Raw genomic sequence first — 14,113 nt, forward strand, 5'->3', positions numbered from 1 at the left:
CCCGGAGAAAAGAACATTCTGTTTCCCAATGAATCACCAAGGGAAGCAGAACTTTCACCTGTGACCTCGAATGACAAGAGTATCCTAACAAAAGAATAAATTTTGACCAAGTTATCTTAGTTTCCCAAATAAAACTGTTATTTATATACCTTCGATTTACTCGCGATACCTAGTGTTGGGTTTCCAGTAACTCAAAAGTGTTCCACTGCACAGCAACCCATGACCAAATACATGAACAACATCAGAAGTGCTTTTAAAACCTCCTCTACAAATGTTTGGACTTTGCTTATAAAACCCACATCAATGATCCCAAAGCATTGATAAAAACAAGAAGGCAAAGGGAAACCACTTATTGGTACTAAAGCCTTTACTGTAATAAACCAAATATATTTACAATTTATACAAATGTTTAACCTTCAACAAAAATACAAAAAAACATTTCACAAGATGCAAAACCAGGAAACAAGTTCATTGGAGACACCACTGCGCTACCAAGGACGGCACGTGAGGGGAACCGCAAGGAACAGAAAGGTAATCTGTGCAGGTCACACAGAAAGAAAAGGACCGGCTCTGCCTGGGCCACAGGCTCTGTCCCTCGAGCCCGCAGCCCTGGCCCCTCTGTCCATCTGGCCTCGGTGCTCCATTTGGTCTAGGCAGGTAGATGACCTTCAGTTGATGGACGCGTCACCTCTTCTTTGTAGACTCAAAGTCATTTTGTGTCAAGGTTTAAAAACAGGTTTTCTTGTTTTTATAGTTACAACTCTTCTATTTCTACAAATTCAAAACATTTTGGCCCAATTCAACTATAAACATTAAACCACATAATGTTTTCAGTAGATGACTTCATAGACTGTAGCCTTCTTGTCCCCTGAGCCAGTGACTATGTACTTGTCATCCACAGAGATGTCGCAGCTGAGCACAGATGAGGACTCTTTGGACTGGAAGAGAGAAGAGTGGGGGCATGTTTACTGTAGAACAGAGATACTCAGGGGCCCTGCTCCCTCCAAGGCACCTTCCACTTGGGGTGTCACTGGAACACCGAAGCCAAACTGTCCTTCTCGGTAAGGAACCGACTCACCTGGAATATACTAGCTCCGTAGGGGGTCCGCCAAGCGTTGAGGAGGTTATCTTTCCCAGTGCTCACAAACCACTTACCTAGAATTAGGAAAAGGAAGATGTTGTTTAACAAGGTAAAATCCCTACTATACTTTAGCTCCGTGGACTTAATCAAACTCAGTGCATTTTTAATCATGAACTATCTTGTCCAAGGGCTGGGCTATGCTATGAGCAGAGACAGCAGTTTTAAATCCAGGCTCTGCTGTGAATCACCTGTGATCTTGGTTTAATGAAAGCAGCGGCAAGGACCATGTCAGCCTCCTTAGCCACGATGGGTAGCACCACACCCAGCACACAGTGGGTCCTCAAACAGGGAATCAGTGACTTTGCTGTCCTTGTTAGTCTCCCCAAGACAATATGGGGCTAAGAAGGATTAAATGAGACTTAAGTAAAATGCCAGACACGATGCATGGCGCACAGAGTGTGGTCAGTGGTGATGGCTACTCATCCCGCATCGACCTCGTCAACAAGTGTTTGATCCTATGTGGACCTCTTCCCTCTGTATCCTCACTGCAGGGTGCAACTGTCAGGCTCCGCTACTCACTACATCCTGATTGTGGGCTCCGCACTCTGGTCACTCCCCCATGACTCCCTCCACTCCTGCCTGCCTCTTCAATAAATCCCCTCCCACCCCTCTTCAGAGCTGCAACTATTTGTGCCCCACCTCGACCCGACTCTCCCCACCAAAAACAAACGTGTCAAAACCTTGTATGAGGCAATTTCATTGCCTGCTGACTTCTCTCAAATTAGGAAAACAGACATCATTGTACTCTGAGGGACATATTAAGACACTGGAATTATTGCTTCCAGCTGCTCAGAGCACAATATTTTTTTCCAGATACGGTCTCGGCTCTATTTTTCTAAAAGTCTTTTCCACAGAGGCCACCACTGTCCTCGGGGGGTCCCTTCAGCTGCACTCACCACAATAAGCAAACTTCAGGGACAGCACGCAGCTCTCGTGGAGGTGCAGCTGGTACTTGTCGGGCTTGTTCACGTGGAGGACCTCCACGTTGCTGCTCTCCATGCCCACGGCCAGCCACTCCCCGGTGGGGCAGTACCCCAGGGAGAAGATCTACAAGAACAGAGCGGCTCACTGATGAGTTTGCCTAGGAACTTACGATGGAAAAAGGCAACAGGGAAGGGGGAAAAATAGCAAGAACAGGAGGACGAAATCAGCAAACTCCAGACTGTGGTCAAGTCGACAACAAGCAACTCAACCCAGATGAGCCAAGTGTTAAACATCTTTATATGAGACAATTAGAAAAATGGAAGCACTTATATGTGATGAAACTGAGAAGTTATTCTCAATATTAATGGTATTTGTATGTGTTGTTTAAAGGGATCCTTGTCTTTACAGATACTAACTGAAATACTTATGGCTGAAATGACATCATGTTTGGCATTTACGAGTGTTTGGGGCAGGAGTGGTAGATGAGGCAAGACGGGCCACGTGTCACTAACTCTTAAAGCTGGGTGAGGGGTAGGTGGGGTTTACTGTACAATCCTCTGTCCTGTCAAATACGCTTTCACATTCTCTGTACTCTCCTATGTATTTGAAAATTTCCACAAGAAGTTTAAAAAATAAAAGGGCAGACCAAACAAAATCCTACTCATACTGGGGAAAAGGGGCTAACATAGGAAAGAAACTCCACAAAATTTTAACAGGGACACAAAATTTAGTAGTATATATCATTATTTTCCATTTTTATCCTATTTTTATTCTGAGTGAAATTATTTCATTACAAAAAAATAAGTCTAATATTGAAAAGAAAACTTCTACCACCAGAAAGCCCTTAAAATGGCACTCTTTCCCCAAACACACCTAGATTCAGATGTTGTCATCTAAATAATCTTCACAATCCACAAAGTTGAGAGTTTTATATCATTTCAAAACTCCATAAATTTAGTCAGCCATGAGTCCATTTTCTGAAGGGTGAGTAATAAAACAGGCACCCAGGGAGAGGCTGCAGCATGTTTTTATGTTCCTTGATGCAAGAAAAATGAATTAACTTTCAGAGCTGTTGTGACTTTCCTCTACTTGTGATGTGCCTGCATGCTTTTCAAGCTCTGTTTATATGTGAATCAAATTATCAGCTCTCACCCTCACATGAGATGGGGAGAAGTAGACCCAACCTGCCGGGGAAAAACTGGATATTCCTGATTGCACCGATTCCTTAAATGAACTCATATATGACTGTAACAGCTATCAGGGCTTAACCTGCAGGAGTTTAGACACCACTCTAAGTGTTTCAAGGGCTTTTTGTTAGTGGTTAAAAAAAAAATCAGTATCTCAAATTTAAGCCCGGTCTGTTTGTATAGCTACTACTGTCATGGGGTACGAACGGAGGGAGAGGAGACACACACACACACACACACACACGCACACACATGCACACACACTCCACCACCTCCCAGATTCCAGGGAGAAGGAGCCGGGCACCTGTGAGGTGAAGTCGTGCTGCTGCAGCTGCCGCCCTTCACGCAGGTCCCAGGATCTGACCGTGTTGTCCAGGCCGCCCGTCCAGAGCTTGGTGCCATCATTAGAAATGTCAATACAGCTGGCCCCGTCTGTGTGGCCCTGGAATTGCCTGATAAAACAAACCAGATTGAATAATGATTTCCTGCCAGAGCTCAAGGTAAACACTGTTGTGTTGTTGGTTTTGGACTCGGGGTGTGTGTCATCTCTTCAGTGTCTGCTGATGTACAAGATCAAACCAACCTTCCCCGAGAAGGAAGACGGTACACCTGCAGATTTTCTTTTTCTTTCTTCATGATCCAAGTGCTAAAGAAATGGAATGCCATCTTAGGTCACTGCACAGAAGTCAAACACGCTACTATAGCTGTTCTTAAGACCCGCCTGGAAGGTAAAATCTCTCCCAGGTCTGGAAAAGTGTTTTTTGTGTTAGAAGAAGAAAAAAAGAGAGAGACAACCACACAGAATCCCAGCAGTATTCCTCAAAGAAAGATGAAGGTCTGGCTTTAATCCTGCAGGCCTGCATGGCCACGTTACAGGCTCAGGGTCTAGCAGCGCTCACAACACAACGATGAGTCAACACAGCAGTGCCCTTCTAGCCAACAGAGCCTGAGCTCACAGCGACTCATCCTTGCTCTCTGTGTTAGAAGGAGCCCTGCATTCGAAATCTGGACTCCCAGAGACAAAGGGTTGTGCCCACCTCCGGACCCGAAGGTGCTGAGCAGAGATAAAGCTAACTGCTGAAGCTGACCCCTGGCACCTCAGCAAGACTGAGCACAAGGTTGTTTTCTTAAAGGGAAACCTTGAGCTTTAATCACAAAACGACACCAAGAACAATCGGCCAACAGGATCTGCTGAGCACAGATGCTTCGCTAGGCAACAGGTGGGGCCGGCTTGGAGAGGGGATCAATGTAAGTTGCTGGCAGTCTGGGGGTCCGCGACCTGGTTCTGCATGCCCAGAGGGAGCTGGCGGGAGAACAACCAAAACAGGTGAGCTCAGGGGCCCAATCGCAATGGTAACAGGACCCAGTATAGAGCTGGTGGGAATTTCAATGCTAAGAGGGGATTTTCCATACCTGTCTTTCCACTCACTTATTATTTCCACAGGTCTCCATACTTTTAAACTGCGCTTGGAATTTAGTAAGCGTGTAAGGGAATAAAACAGCACCACTGTTGGCCTGAATTCTGAGACAACATGAGAGCCATCCCTTCAAAAATCTTTCCTCTGCAAGCCATCCTCAACTTCTGTCTCTGTCCCCACCTTCCCCGACACCCCAGTTCTCCCAAACTTACCATGCATGTGCACCCCAGTGAACTCCAGACTCCTCACCAGTCACACGGGCCTAGGGCAGACCCTGCTCCAAGTGCTGCAAGTGCAGCTTCTCTTTCCTCCAAGCACCAGTGACTCCCTCCATTTCATCCTCACTTCATCTTACTTAGAACTCATGAAATACTCTCACTCCTTGACTACAAATGTCTTTGCTGATGTACAGCGGTTGGTAGGTGTCCCTCCATCCCTCTGTCCACACATCTCTGCACTACTCTCGGGCTCCGACAAGGCAGACCCCAGGACTGTTCAGAATGTGCGGGTCACAGTAGATACAAAGATATTCATAGACTCTACACTGCCCTGTCGCTCAGAGTAGCTGGTATCCATAGGTGGCCGGTCCAAACTGAGAAAGAGGTTTATGAAGCACCACCCCATTATATCCAATAGGTACTGATCTCCAGGGGGCTGGCACAGAGCAGGGGTTCAGAACACAGACATGAGAACAGAATGCCCGGACCCAACCACAGCTCCATCATGCCGGACTGTGTGACCCCGGGCAGGTAAACTTAACCTCTCTGTGCCTCGAGCTCCTCTTCTATAAAATCAGAGTAACAGGAGTGTTGACATTATGAGGATTAAATGGGTTAATAGTTGAAAGCACTGAGAACTGGTATTTTGAAAGTACTATTTCCTAAGTTAAAACACACACACACACACACACACACACACACACACACAGAAAGAAACAATGAACACTTGCTAGGTTAAAAGTTTGAAGCAGCTGTCAGCCCTAGCTCCATTAATTTGCTCATTCTGCCCAGTGAGTGGTAAGAGAGAAATAACCACCACACTGTCACGTGCACAGAGGGACAGAGCCTGGCTCGGAGACCCTCACTGGAACAAGAGGGAGCTGCTCTGATGACCTCCACGGTCTGTCCAACCCTTCCTCCAGCACACGGGCCCAAAGCATTGGGAGGAGGCCTGCTAAGCAATTCATGAGCCTAAAATCACACCATAAACAAGTGTTTCAGAGTGAAGATGAACTGTGAAATGAAAGGGCGAAAGATGCTAGTTTTGCCTGGATGTTTTAGCGCTTACATTTTCAAAGATTTTTCCGTAAGATCTCTAGTGTGAGCACTGACTTAGGTGGAGGGAGGGAGCTGCCGGAGCCAGGAAGACACAAAGGTGGTGAGTGCAGCTCTTGCTGCGGTTAGAAGCACAGGTTCCAGGAAGTCAGGCTCATTCCTGGTGAGCGACTCTGGACAGGGCTTAGTTAGCTAGTTATCAAGAAACACGGATATGCCCTAGCTGGTTTGGCTCAATGGACAGAGTGTCGACTTGCGGACTGAAGGATCCCAGGTTTGATTCTGATCAAGGGCACATGCCCAGGTTGTGGGCTCAATCCTCAGTGTGGGGTGTGCAGGAGGCAGCCAATCAATGATTCTCTCTTATCACTGATGTTTCTTTCTCTTTCTCCCTCTCCCTCTCTCTCTGAAATCAAAATAAATAAATAAATAGAAACACAGGTATTTGAAAAACAATGTGTGTGAAATTCGTGCAATCTCCTCTTCAAATGTTTTTTTTGTTTTGTTATCCTTTATTAGTTGGCTCCTGTTTGCACAAACAAGGTTCTAGCCAAAGTCAAAACTATCTGCCCTAGCTGGTTTAGCTCAGAGGATAGAGCGTCAGCCTAAAGACTGAAGGGTCCGAGCTTGAGTCTAGTCAAAGGCATGTACTCGATTGCAGGTGTGCAGGAGGCAACCAATCAATGGGTCTCTCTCATGTCGATGCTTCTCTCTCTCCATCTCTCCCCCTCCCTTCCACTCTCTCTAAAAATCCATGGGAAAATATCCTCGGGTGAGGATTAACAATAACAACAAAATAAGCCAAAACCATCTACCACTGAGGACCCTTCCTACCGCCATGGAATCCATAATGTGCTGCCATGTGGCGAAAGCCAGGAATACTTCTTAAACAAGCCTGGCACCTATATGTGTCTGAAGAATGAAAATGGGAACATTAGGAAGTTAAATATAAAGTCTAGGGGACACTTGAGCACAGCATCAAGACGGTGAGTCCCCCAAGGGAAGCCACACAACTCCGTCTTTGCACTCCCAATACCAGGCTCCCAGCCTGGCACACAGTAAGATCTGAATGTGTGGGCTGAGTGCCTGGGGCAGCTGGAGAAGCAGGAGAGGCAGGAGGCCTTCTGACCGCTCCGCTAATAGAAAACCACCTGTGCTCACCTCACCAGCGTCTGGTTGTGCAGGTCCCACACGGCGATGTTGCCGTCGCTGCAGCAGGAGAAGCAGACCTTGGAGTCGGGGCTGATGGCCAGGGCGTAGCAGGCAGGGGCCGAGGACGTCAGCTCCGCCTTGATGCGAGGGGTCGGGGCGGCCAGGTCCCAGATGGACAGAGTGCTGGCCTCCCCTCCCACTATCAGAGTGCAGCCATCGGGAAGCAATTTGCAGGAACGGATGTAGTTATCTCTGTTCTGTGAAATAAATACAATTCAATCGCTGCATGTACTACACATTAAGCCATAACAATGCCATGTTCTCTAACTGCTATCTTGGTTTTTTGACCTGAAAAGTGGTATTTCACGGACACTAACAAGCAAGAATTCTGTCGTAAATATCGGGATCCGATTGCAGCTGCCTTCCTGGAAAGAGTAAACAAAATGAACTCAAAGGATTGCAAGCTCAGACAGGACTGTCCCTCACGTCCAGTTCTCACTGAGCAGACAGAACTGAAGTTATCAGTAGATGTGAGGTAGATACACACAGACTTCTCTAGGAAGAAAGCTCTTCTCAAAGCTGGTTTATAAATATTTGATCTCATCATTCTCTGTTATTTACTAGTATTTGGGGACTGTAGACCCCCTGCCTATGCTTTGGTGTCCATTACTCTTACCTGTACCTAGGCCTGCACCATGTCCTCATTAGCCAGGTGCCTCCTTGTCTAGGAATTTAACAGAGCTGCTTTCCTGTAACCTGGCTGCTGTCATTATTTATGCCTCTCAATCCAAAGACAAAAGAAATTAATAAAAGAGGGCACCTCTCCATCAAAATCAACACATCTTAAAAAGGGAAGTGGGACTTAAAATGACAGCCCTACCCCCAAAAGAAATAACTGCTATCCTTCAACCCAAATAGACATAGCTGAGTTATTTTTGCTATGTTTTCACCATGGTCTCTCACTCGAAGGTTGGAAATCCTGCCACCCTTCTTTTTGGAAGCACGCTCCGGAGTCCAGGCAGGCAGTGAGTGAAGAGCACCACCTGTACAGCCGCGTGCAGGCAGACTCCAGCCAGGGGCAGGGTGGCCTTCTGCCTGCCTCAGGCCAACCATATGTGGTTTGTAGATCCCGGGGTTACAGCTGAGCGACTGGAGCATGCCGCGTCCTAAGATCCTGGAAAATGCACAGTGGTATTCTCGGATGCTGAGAGGTGGACGAGGCACCTGGGAAAGCCTTCTCACCACTCCTGCTTTGCTGACAGCTGCCCTGATTTCTCACAGTGTGATCCATTAACCCTTTCCTGAAGTTAAGGTAATAAAACCCAGCCAGCTCCCCAGGCCTCCCTGAAAACACAGACTCTGTTCAGACTGGTTGTAATGCCACGTTATCAAATGTTTACTATTCAATATTTATCCAAAGGCTGCAGGGAAATTAAAAGTTGAGTGGGTTGCAGGGCTAGGAGTCCTGGGCTAGCTGAGCTTTCATCCATTAAATGGGAAACCCCCTTTTGAATACACATTCGAACAAGGACAGCTTCTGTAAATGACTCTAAAGTATTTTTCTAAAAGAAATCCATCATGGGATTTAACCACCGAAAGAGCAGCAAATGAAAACTTCACATCTACAGGAGAGGGGTGGCAAGGAGCTAAATCACTAACACAGGAAACAAAATGAGCTTCCATTTCCTCCTAATGGGAATTAAAACCCAGGCCTGGGCAGCTATTTCCTTACTGAGTCTCCGGGGAGAAATTACCCTAGTGCACCAGGTTCTGCTCACTCACCAGACAGTCAAGCTGAGAGACAGGGCTCTTATTGCCGGGGTGGCTGATGTCCCAGACCTTGACGCAGCCCTTCCCACCCGTGTACACGTGTCTCGTGGGGTTGCTGATGGTCACTGCGCACACCACCTCCCCGTGGTTCAGGGTGTTGATCTGGCGAGCGTGTCGGGGGATGCCGGGTCCGATGAGGGCGTCGGGGGGGAAAGGGACAGGCTGCATCTGCCCGTCTGCCGTCACATGGAAAGAGTAGGCACTTTGGGACAGGGGATGATTGGAGGAGAAGGGCAGGAGAGGAAAACAGAAAAAAACATCTATCATAAAGCAGTTAGTCACAACCTCCACACACTTCTGTGAGAAAGACAAAGAAAAGGAAAGATTCGCTTGTTACGATTTCCTTTTATAATCAATGTAAGTTGAAGCATTTATTGATGAAACAAATTTAACCCCTAGACCCCCAGATGCAGGCAAGCCTCGGATGGCAGCTGCCCAGCTGCCCAGGGCCCCCCCCTCCCCCCCTCCCCCCCCCCCGCCCCGAGGCTCAGGTAACCAGGGCTGGCTGAGGATTGCGCTGTCAGCAGTGGCACCAGCAGAGGTGTGATGGGGGCGTCACCTTCCCCTGATTTCTGGGTCGCCTCCGGCCCCTGAGGGCTCCCGGACTGTGAGAGGGGGCAGGCCGGGCTGAGGGACCACCCCTCCAGTGCATGAATTTTCATGCACAGGGCCTCTAGTTTCTTTATATAATTTTAAATGATTATTTTTGATGATATCTCAAGCGCTTATGAACTCATAATAATTATAAACAGTAAACAGTGCCTCTCAACACAAACAAATACAGCTTTCTAAAGGTACCAATATAAGACTTTAATTTAAACTCTGTTTTGCATAACCAAGAGAAAAGAAAAGAAATTCTCTTGGGTCAATGGCTTTGTGACAGAAATTTCACGTTTCTCCTGCAACAATCTCCCTGTACACCTTGGCCATGAACTCCAGCAAAGCTCCCAGCTAAAAGACTACTCTTCCCAGCTTTCTTATTGCCAGCTGAGTCCCTGTTCTGACCACAGAGATGTAGGCAGAAGCTCCTGGCTGGTACTTAGAGGAAGTTCTTAATCTAAAACAAAGGGGACCCGGTAGGGGCAGGAGCACTATTTGTACTTTCCTCTCAATTTTGCTGAGAACCTAAAACTGACCTAAGAAATAAATTTATTAATTAAAGAAACAAAAGAAAGAAAAAGAATTATAAAAGGGGAGGTGTGCCTGCCCTCTTCTCTTCCTCCTTCCTGCTGCCAGCAAGATAAGCAAAATGACTGGAGCTTCAGCAGCCTTTTGGGCCAAAAGGTGACTCTGAAGATGGAAATCAATTGCTGAGGGAAGCAGAACAGAAAGAGCAGAGGCCTTGGTGACACTCTGGGAGAGAGAAATAAACTTCTCTGCTATTTAAGCTTTTGTTTTCTTCTCCTATTAAATACAAACAAACTAATCTTAGTGCACACTTCTGTTTCCACACCAAAATCTCAATGCGTATTTTCTCCCTCATGTAAAAACTCCCAGCACTAATATATAACAAATGTTATAAAAGATACACAAAGAGAATAAGATACTTTAGAGAATGAAACTACTTATATGTTCACCCCACATCCAAACTGATGGAATTAGGCACATGGCACCAAACACTATGCTTTCTTTCTTTCGCCAGAAGCATCCCTAGGTGATCTAGAAGGTCCACATTAAACCTTTTCTATATGTCCCTATACATCTATACTTATAATAGGGTAATATGCAAATTGGTTGGGACGCTGTCACGTAACAACCGATCAACGGGAGGATGGGGCAACGAGCTACAAGTGGCGGAGAGCTACAGGAGGGCGGGGCAGCGAGCTTCGTGCAGCGGAGAGCTATGAGTGGCGGTGGGTGGGGCGGCCAGCTGAAGCAAGCAGCAGTGACCTACTTACGCATGGATTCATGCGCAGGGCCACTAGTAAACAATAAATGAAGTATATAAAGTTTCCTCCTTCCCATAACCCTCTGGGGTAAACCTGGACACTCTCTGGAACTTGTCATTGTCACCTTGCAGTCCCTTTACAGATCTAAAGACTATGAGTATTAATCCAGAATTTAAGTTTTCATTTTGATCCCAACTCAAAATTTGTAAAACAACTTAAGCACAAAATTGAAAACTGATACAAGGTATCAGGTCTCTACTGGCCTGCACGTAAAGTAAAACCCACATACATGCTTAGCTTGAAAATAAAATACATGCTATTATTTTCCCTCTATAAAAGCAAAATATCAAACACATGACTTTCAGAAGAATTCACCCCTGCCCCCAATCAAAGGATACAATCTTACATATCTGTTCTCTCCTGACAAACTGGTTACCATAACTAATATTAAATGGCTATGCGGCCCAAATCCTTAACGTTACTCTTCATCTAAATAACCGAGCACACAAAATGGGAACCACACAGACTGCCCCGGGCAACAAATACACACATAAAACAACTACAGCTCAAAGCCCTTATGTCACCAAACGACTAAGCCTCATATTTTTTAATCCAACAGTATTCTTTGCTGCCCTTAGTAATGTAACAAGTCCACATGATAGTTCAATACATGCACATTATAGTTAATCGAACCTATGCCATTTATTATATTTGAAATCAAATAGCATTTTATTGCCCTGGGAAGAAAACTAATACAAAATAATACTGAATGTAAACTGAGTTAAAAAAATACAATCGAATTGAATGTATTTAGGGAGAACAGTGGTTGGCACAGGGAGAGAACTTGCCTCTCAAAGCTTTCTGTGCTGTGATGACAACGGCAGGCGTGAAGGTCAGTTTCTCTGCCATAAATCACTTCCACATAGGCCAAGTTTCCATCAGGAGCCTCTCAGCAATTCTGGGTTTTTAGGGGAAGAACATTTTTTCTTGCGTCCAATGGAACCCTGCTTATTACAGAGTTAAATGTTCCAGATCAAAACAGATGCACCATGTCCAGGCAAAGAGCTGTCCTGTTGTCTCTGGAAGAGGCCACCTCTGCCCCAGGCATCCTCTGCTTTATGCTGTGCAGGAGGTCTGTGATCATGCTGAGCAATTTAAAACTGACTCATATGGCAGTGAACTGCTGCCAGAAGCTGCGAACACTTGTCCGTCCCAGGGGAAGCCCATATAGATGTTAATACCTCAATCCCAGGGGGCCTCGGAGGAAGCAGGCACTGGTCGCTGTGCTGGGAGCCTAATCAAATGAACAAACCAGAACAACGATGCAGAGTGTGGAGGGTCCCAGAGAGGGGTGGACTGGAAGCAGTGACTAGGGAAGCAAGCGAGATGGTTTGGAATTCGCTTTTCATCCACAGGAAGAACAGGACCGTCTCTGAGAAAAGGCCGCGCTGATGGTGCACCATGAGGATGTTCAAGAGATGCAGGAGGAAACTTAAGTTTCTGACTGAGGAGCTGGGAAAGGTCAGACCAACCAGGAAGGGGAATAAACAGAGAATACTTATGAATATATCTCAAGACTGAATTCAGAAAGAGTATGGTGTGACTGCCTTTACATTCAATCATAGACAAAATTCAAAATCTGAGTGGTGGTCACCCTGGTTGACCCAAAGGGACACAGGAGGGTTCTAGAGAGCTTTTGGTGAAGTCACTGAGCTACATACAGGCAATTCACATACTTTCCTATTTCAATAATTACAATCTTAGATTCATTTGTTTATTCAAAAAGTTGGGGGGTGGAGGAGGGCGGCTCCTGACCAATGAACATGTTAGACTAGGCCCACAGCCCAGTTGAGAGCCCAGGCTTTGGTTTAAATGAACCTGAGTCATGAAGCCCCGGCTCACTGGCCTCACTAACAGTGGCCTTCCTACTGGCCTAACCACCTGCGGCCTGTCACATGTCTGTTTGTTGATCCAAAATGTAGAAATAATAATACAACACAAAGGTTGAAGGGGCTGTGGTAATGACTAAGAGATGACAGCTGCAAAACTGCAGGGCACAACACAGTGCCTGACACCTGCAGGGGCCTTTGGGCAATGGCAGCATCAGTATTAAACACCCATGACTTTGGAAGAGGAAGAGGATATGCTAAAACAAGGGCTCGTATCTGGACCACTGGACAAGCGAGGGTCAGGATATGCAGAAAGTGAGGACGGTGCAGGTGGGAGTCAGGAAAGCACAGGGCAATGGACAGGCACAAAATCAGGAAATTCAAAGGCACAGGAGGGTGGGGAGACGGCACAGAGAAGAGGACAGTTGGATAGGATTGTGGCAACCTGTGGGGCAGAACGAACAGTCCCTAGAGCCCTCATTAGGGCGAAACTGCTAGGGCCACCCACCTTATCCAAGAAAGCGAACGGAGCCCCCACCTCACCCCGCCAGCTTTCTGAACCAAGCACCTGCCGGTCAGGATCCTAATGTGAAAGCCGGTTGTAGAACTGGAAAGAATAAAGCCCACTGGACATCACGGACTTAAACCCGAATGAAATCACACATGGTCAAGCACGAGACTCTTCATTTATTGGGCGCACAGCAGAGAGGGAGGAACTTGAGAGTCCCCACAGGGATGCCTCGTCGTAGCCGTGGAAAACTGGAAACAAGACTGCGTTCGGGGAAGCAGGTTGTTTTTTCCTGGCAGGCTGGCTCCTGTTAATAAAACTATGCTGTGCTCTGTGACCAAAGGAAAACAGGTGTTTACAGAGTTATTGGTTCCCTATAAATAGATAGCAACAGCAGCAGCAGAGGCCAGTAAACAGTAATGAAGAACCACGGACCCCAGAGATAAAGGCTGTGGCCAAGACCCCCTCGGGCTGTGGACTTGGCACGCTTGACGTAGGATTTCTTGCGTATTTTCAGGTATCAAAAATCTGATTATGTCAAAAACCTTTGCTCGCACGTCAAGCTCTCTGGAACCCAGTTCTTCACAACTGAGCCTCTTTCACGGCACCATCCTTTATCCTAAGCTCCCAGCCACGTGAGCAGGCCAGTCCCCTAAAAATCGTGGGCTGGGCTGTTCCTCTCCGTGTTGCACACAGGCTGGTCCCTGCTGCCTAAACCAGCACTGCCTCCCTCAGACGTGTGCTCACGTCCTCCCTCCCTTGCCTGGCACACCACCCCAGGCAGGATGATTCTCTCCCAGGGTCCGGCTCATCCTGTATCCTCCTCTCAATCTCGACTTCGGCACGTCTCACACTCTGGACTATTTGCTGCACATGTTCACGTCTGTCTTTCTCATTCCAG

At 46.8% G+C, this 14,113-nt stretch overlaps 1 protein-coding gene across 2 annotated transcripts in view; it reads right to left on the minus strand.

Moving 5' to 3' along the window:
• Positions 1-350: 350 nt before the first annotated feature.
• Positions 351-14,113, minus strand: part of LOC308528008 (transducin-like enhancer protein 1) — an 89,197-nt gene continuing 75,434 nt past the window's right edge. For both annotated transcript variants that reach the window (XM_081103461.1, XM_081103462.1), the window contains exons 15-20: positions 8,879-9,128; positions 7,106-7,353; positions 3,557-3,704; positions 2,038-2,188; positions 1,079-1,155; positions 351-938 (exon numbers count right to left, since the gene is read on the minus strand). In XM_081103461.1, coding sequence (XP_080959587.1) covers positions 831-938; positions 1,079-1,155; positions 2,038-2,188; positions 3,557-3,704; positions 7,106-7,353; positions 8,879-9,128 — 982 coding nt within the window. In that variant the 3' untranslated portion in view covers positions 351-830. The remainder of the gene's footprint in view (positions 939-1,078; positions 1,156-2,037; positions 2,189-3,556; positions 3,705-7,105; positions 7,354-8,878; positions 9,129-14,113) is intronic.

The sequence above is a fragment of the Myotis nattereri genome, assembly GCF_964212035.1.
Source record: "Myotis nattereri genome assembly, chromosome: 12".
NCBI lineage: Eukaryota > Metazoa > Chordata > Mammalia > Chiroptera > Vespertilionidae > Myotis > Myotis nattereri.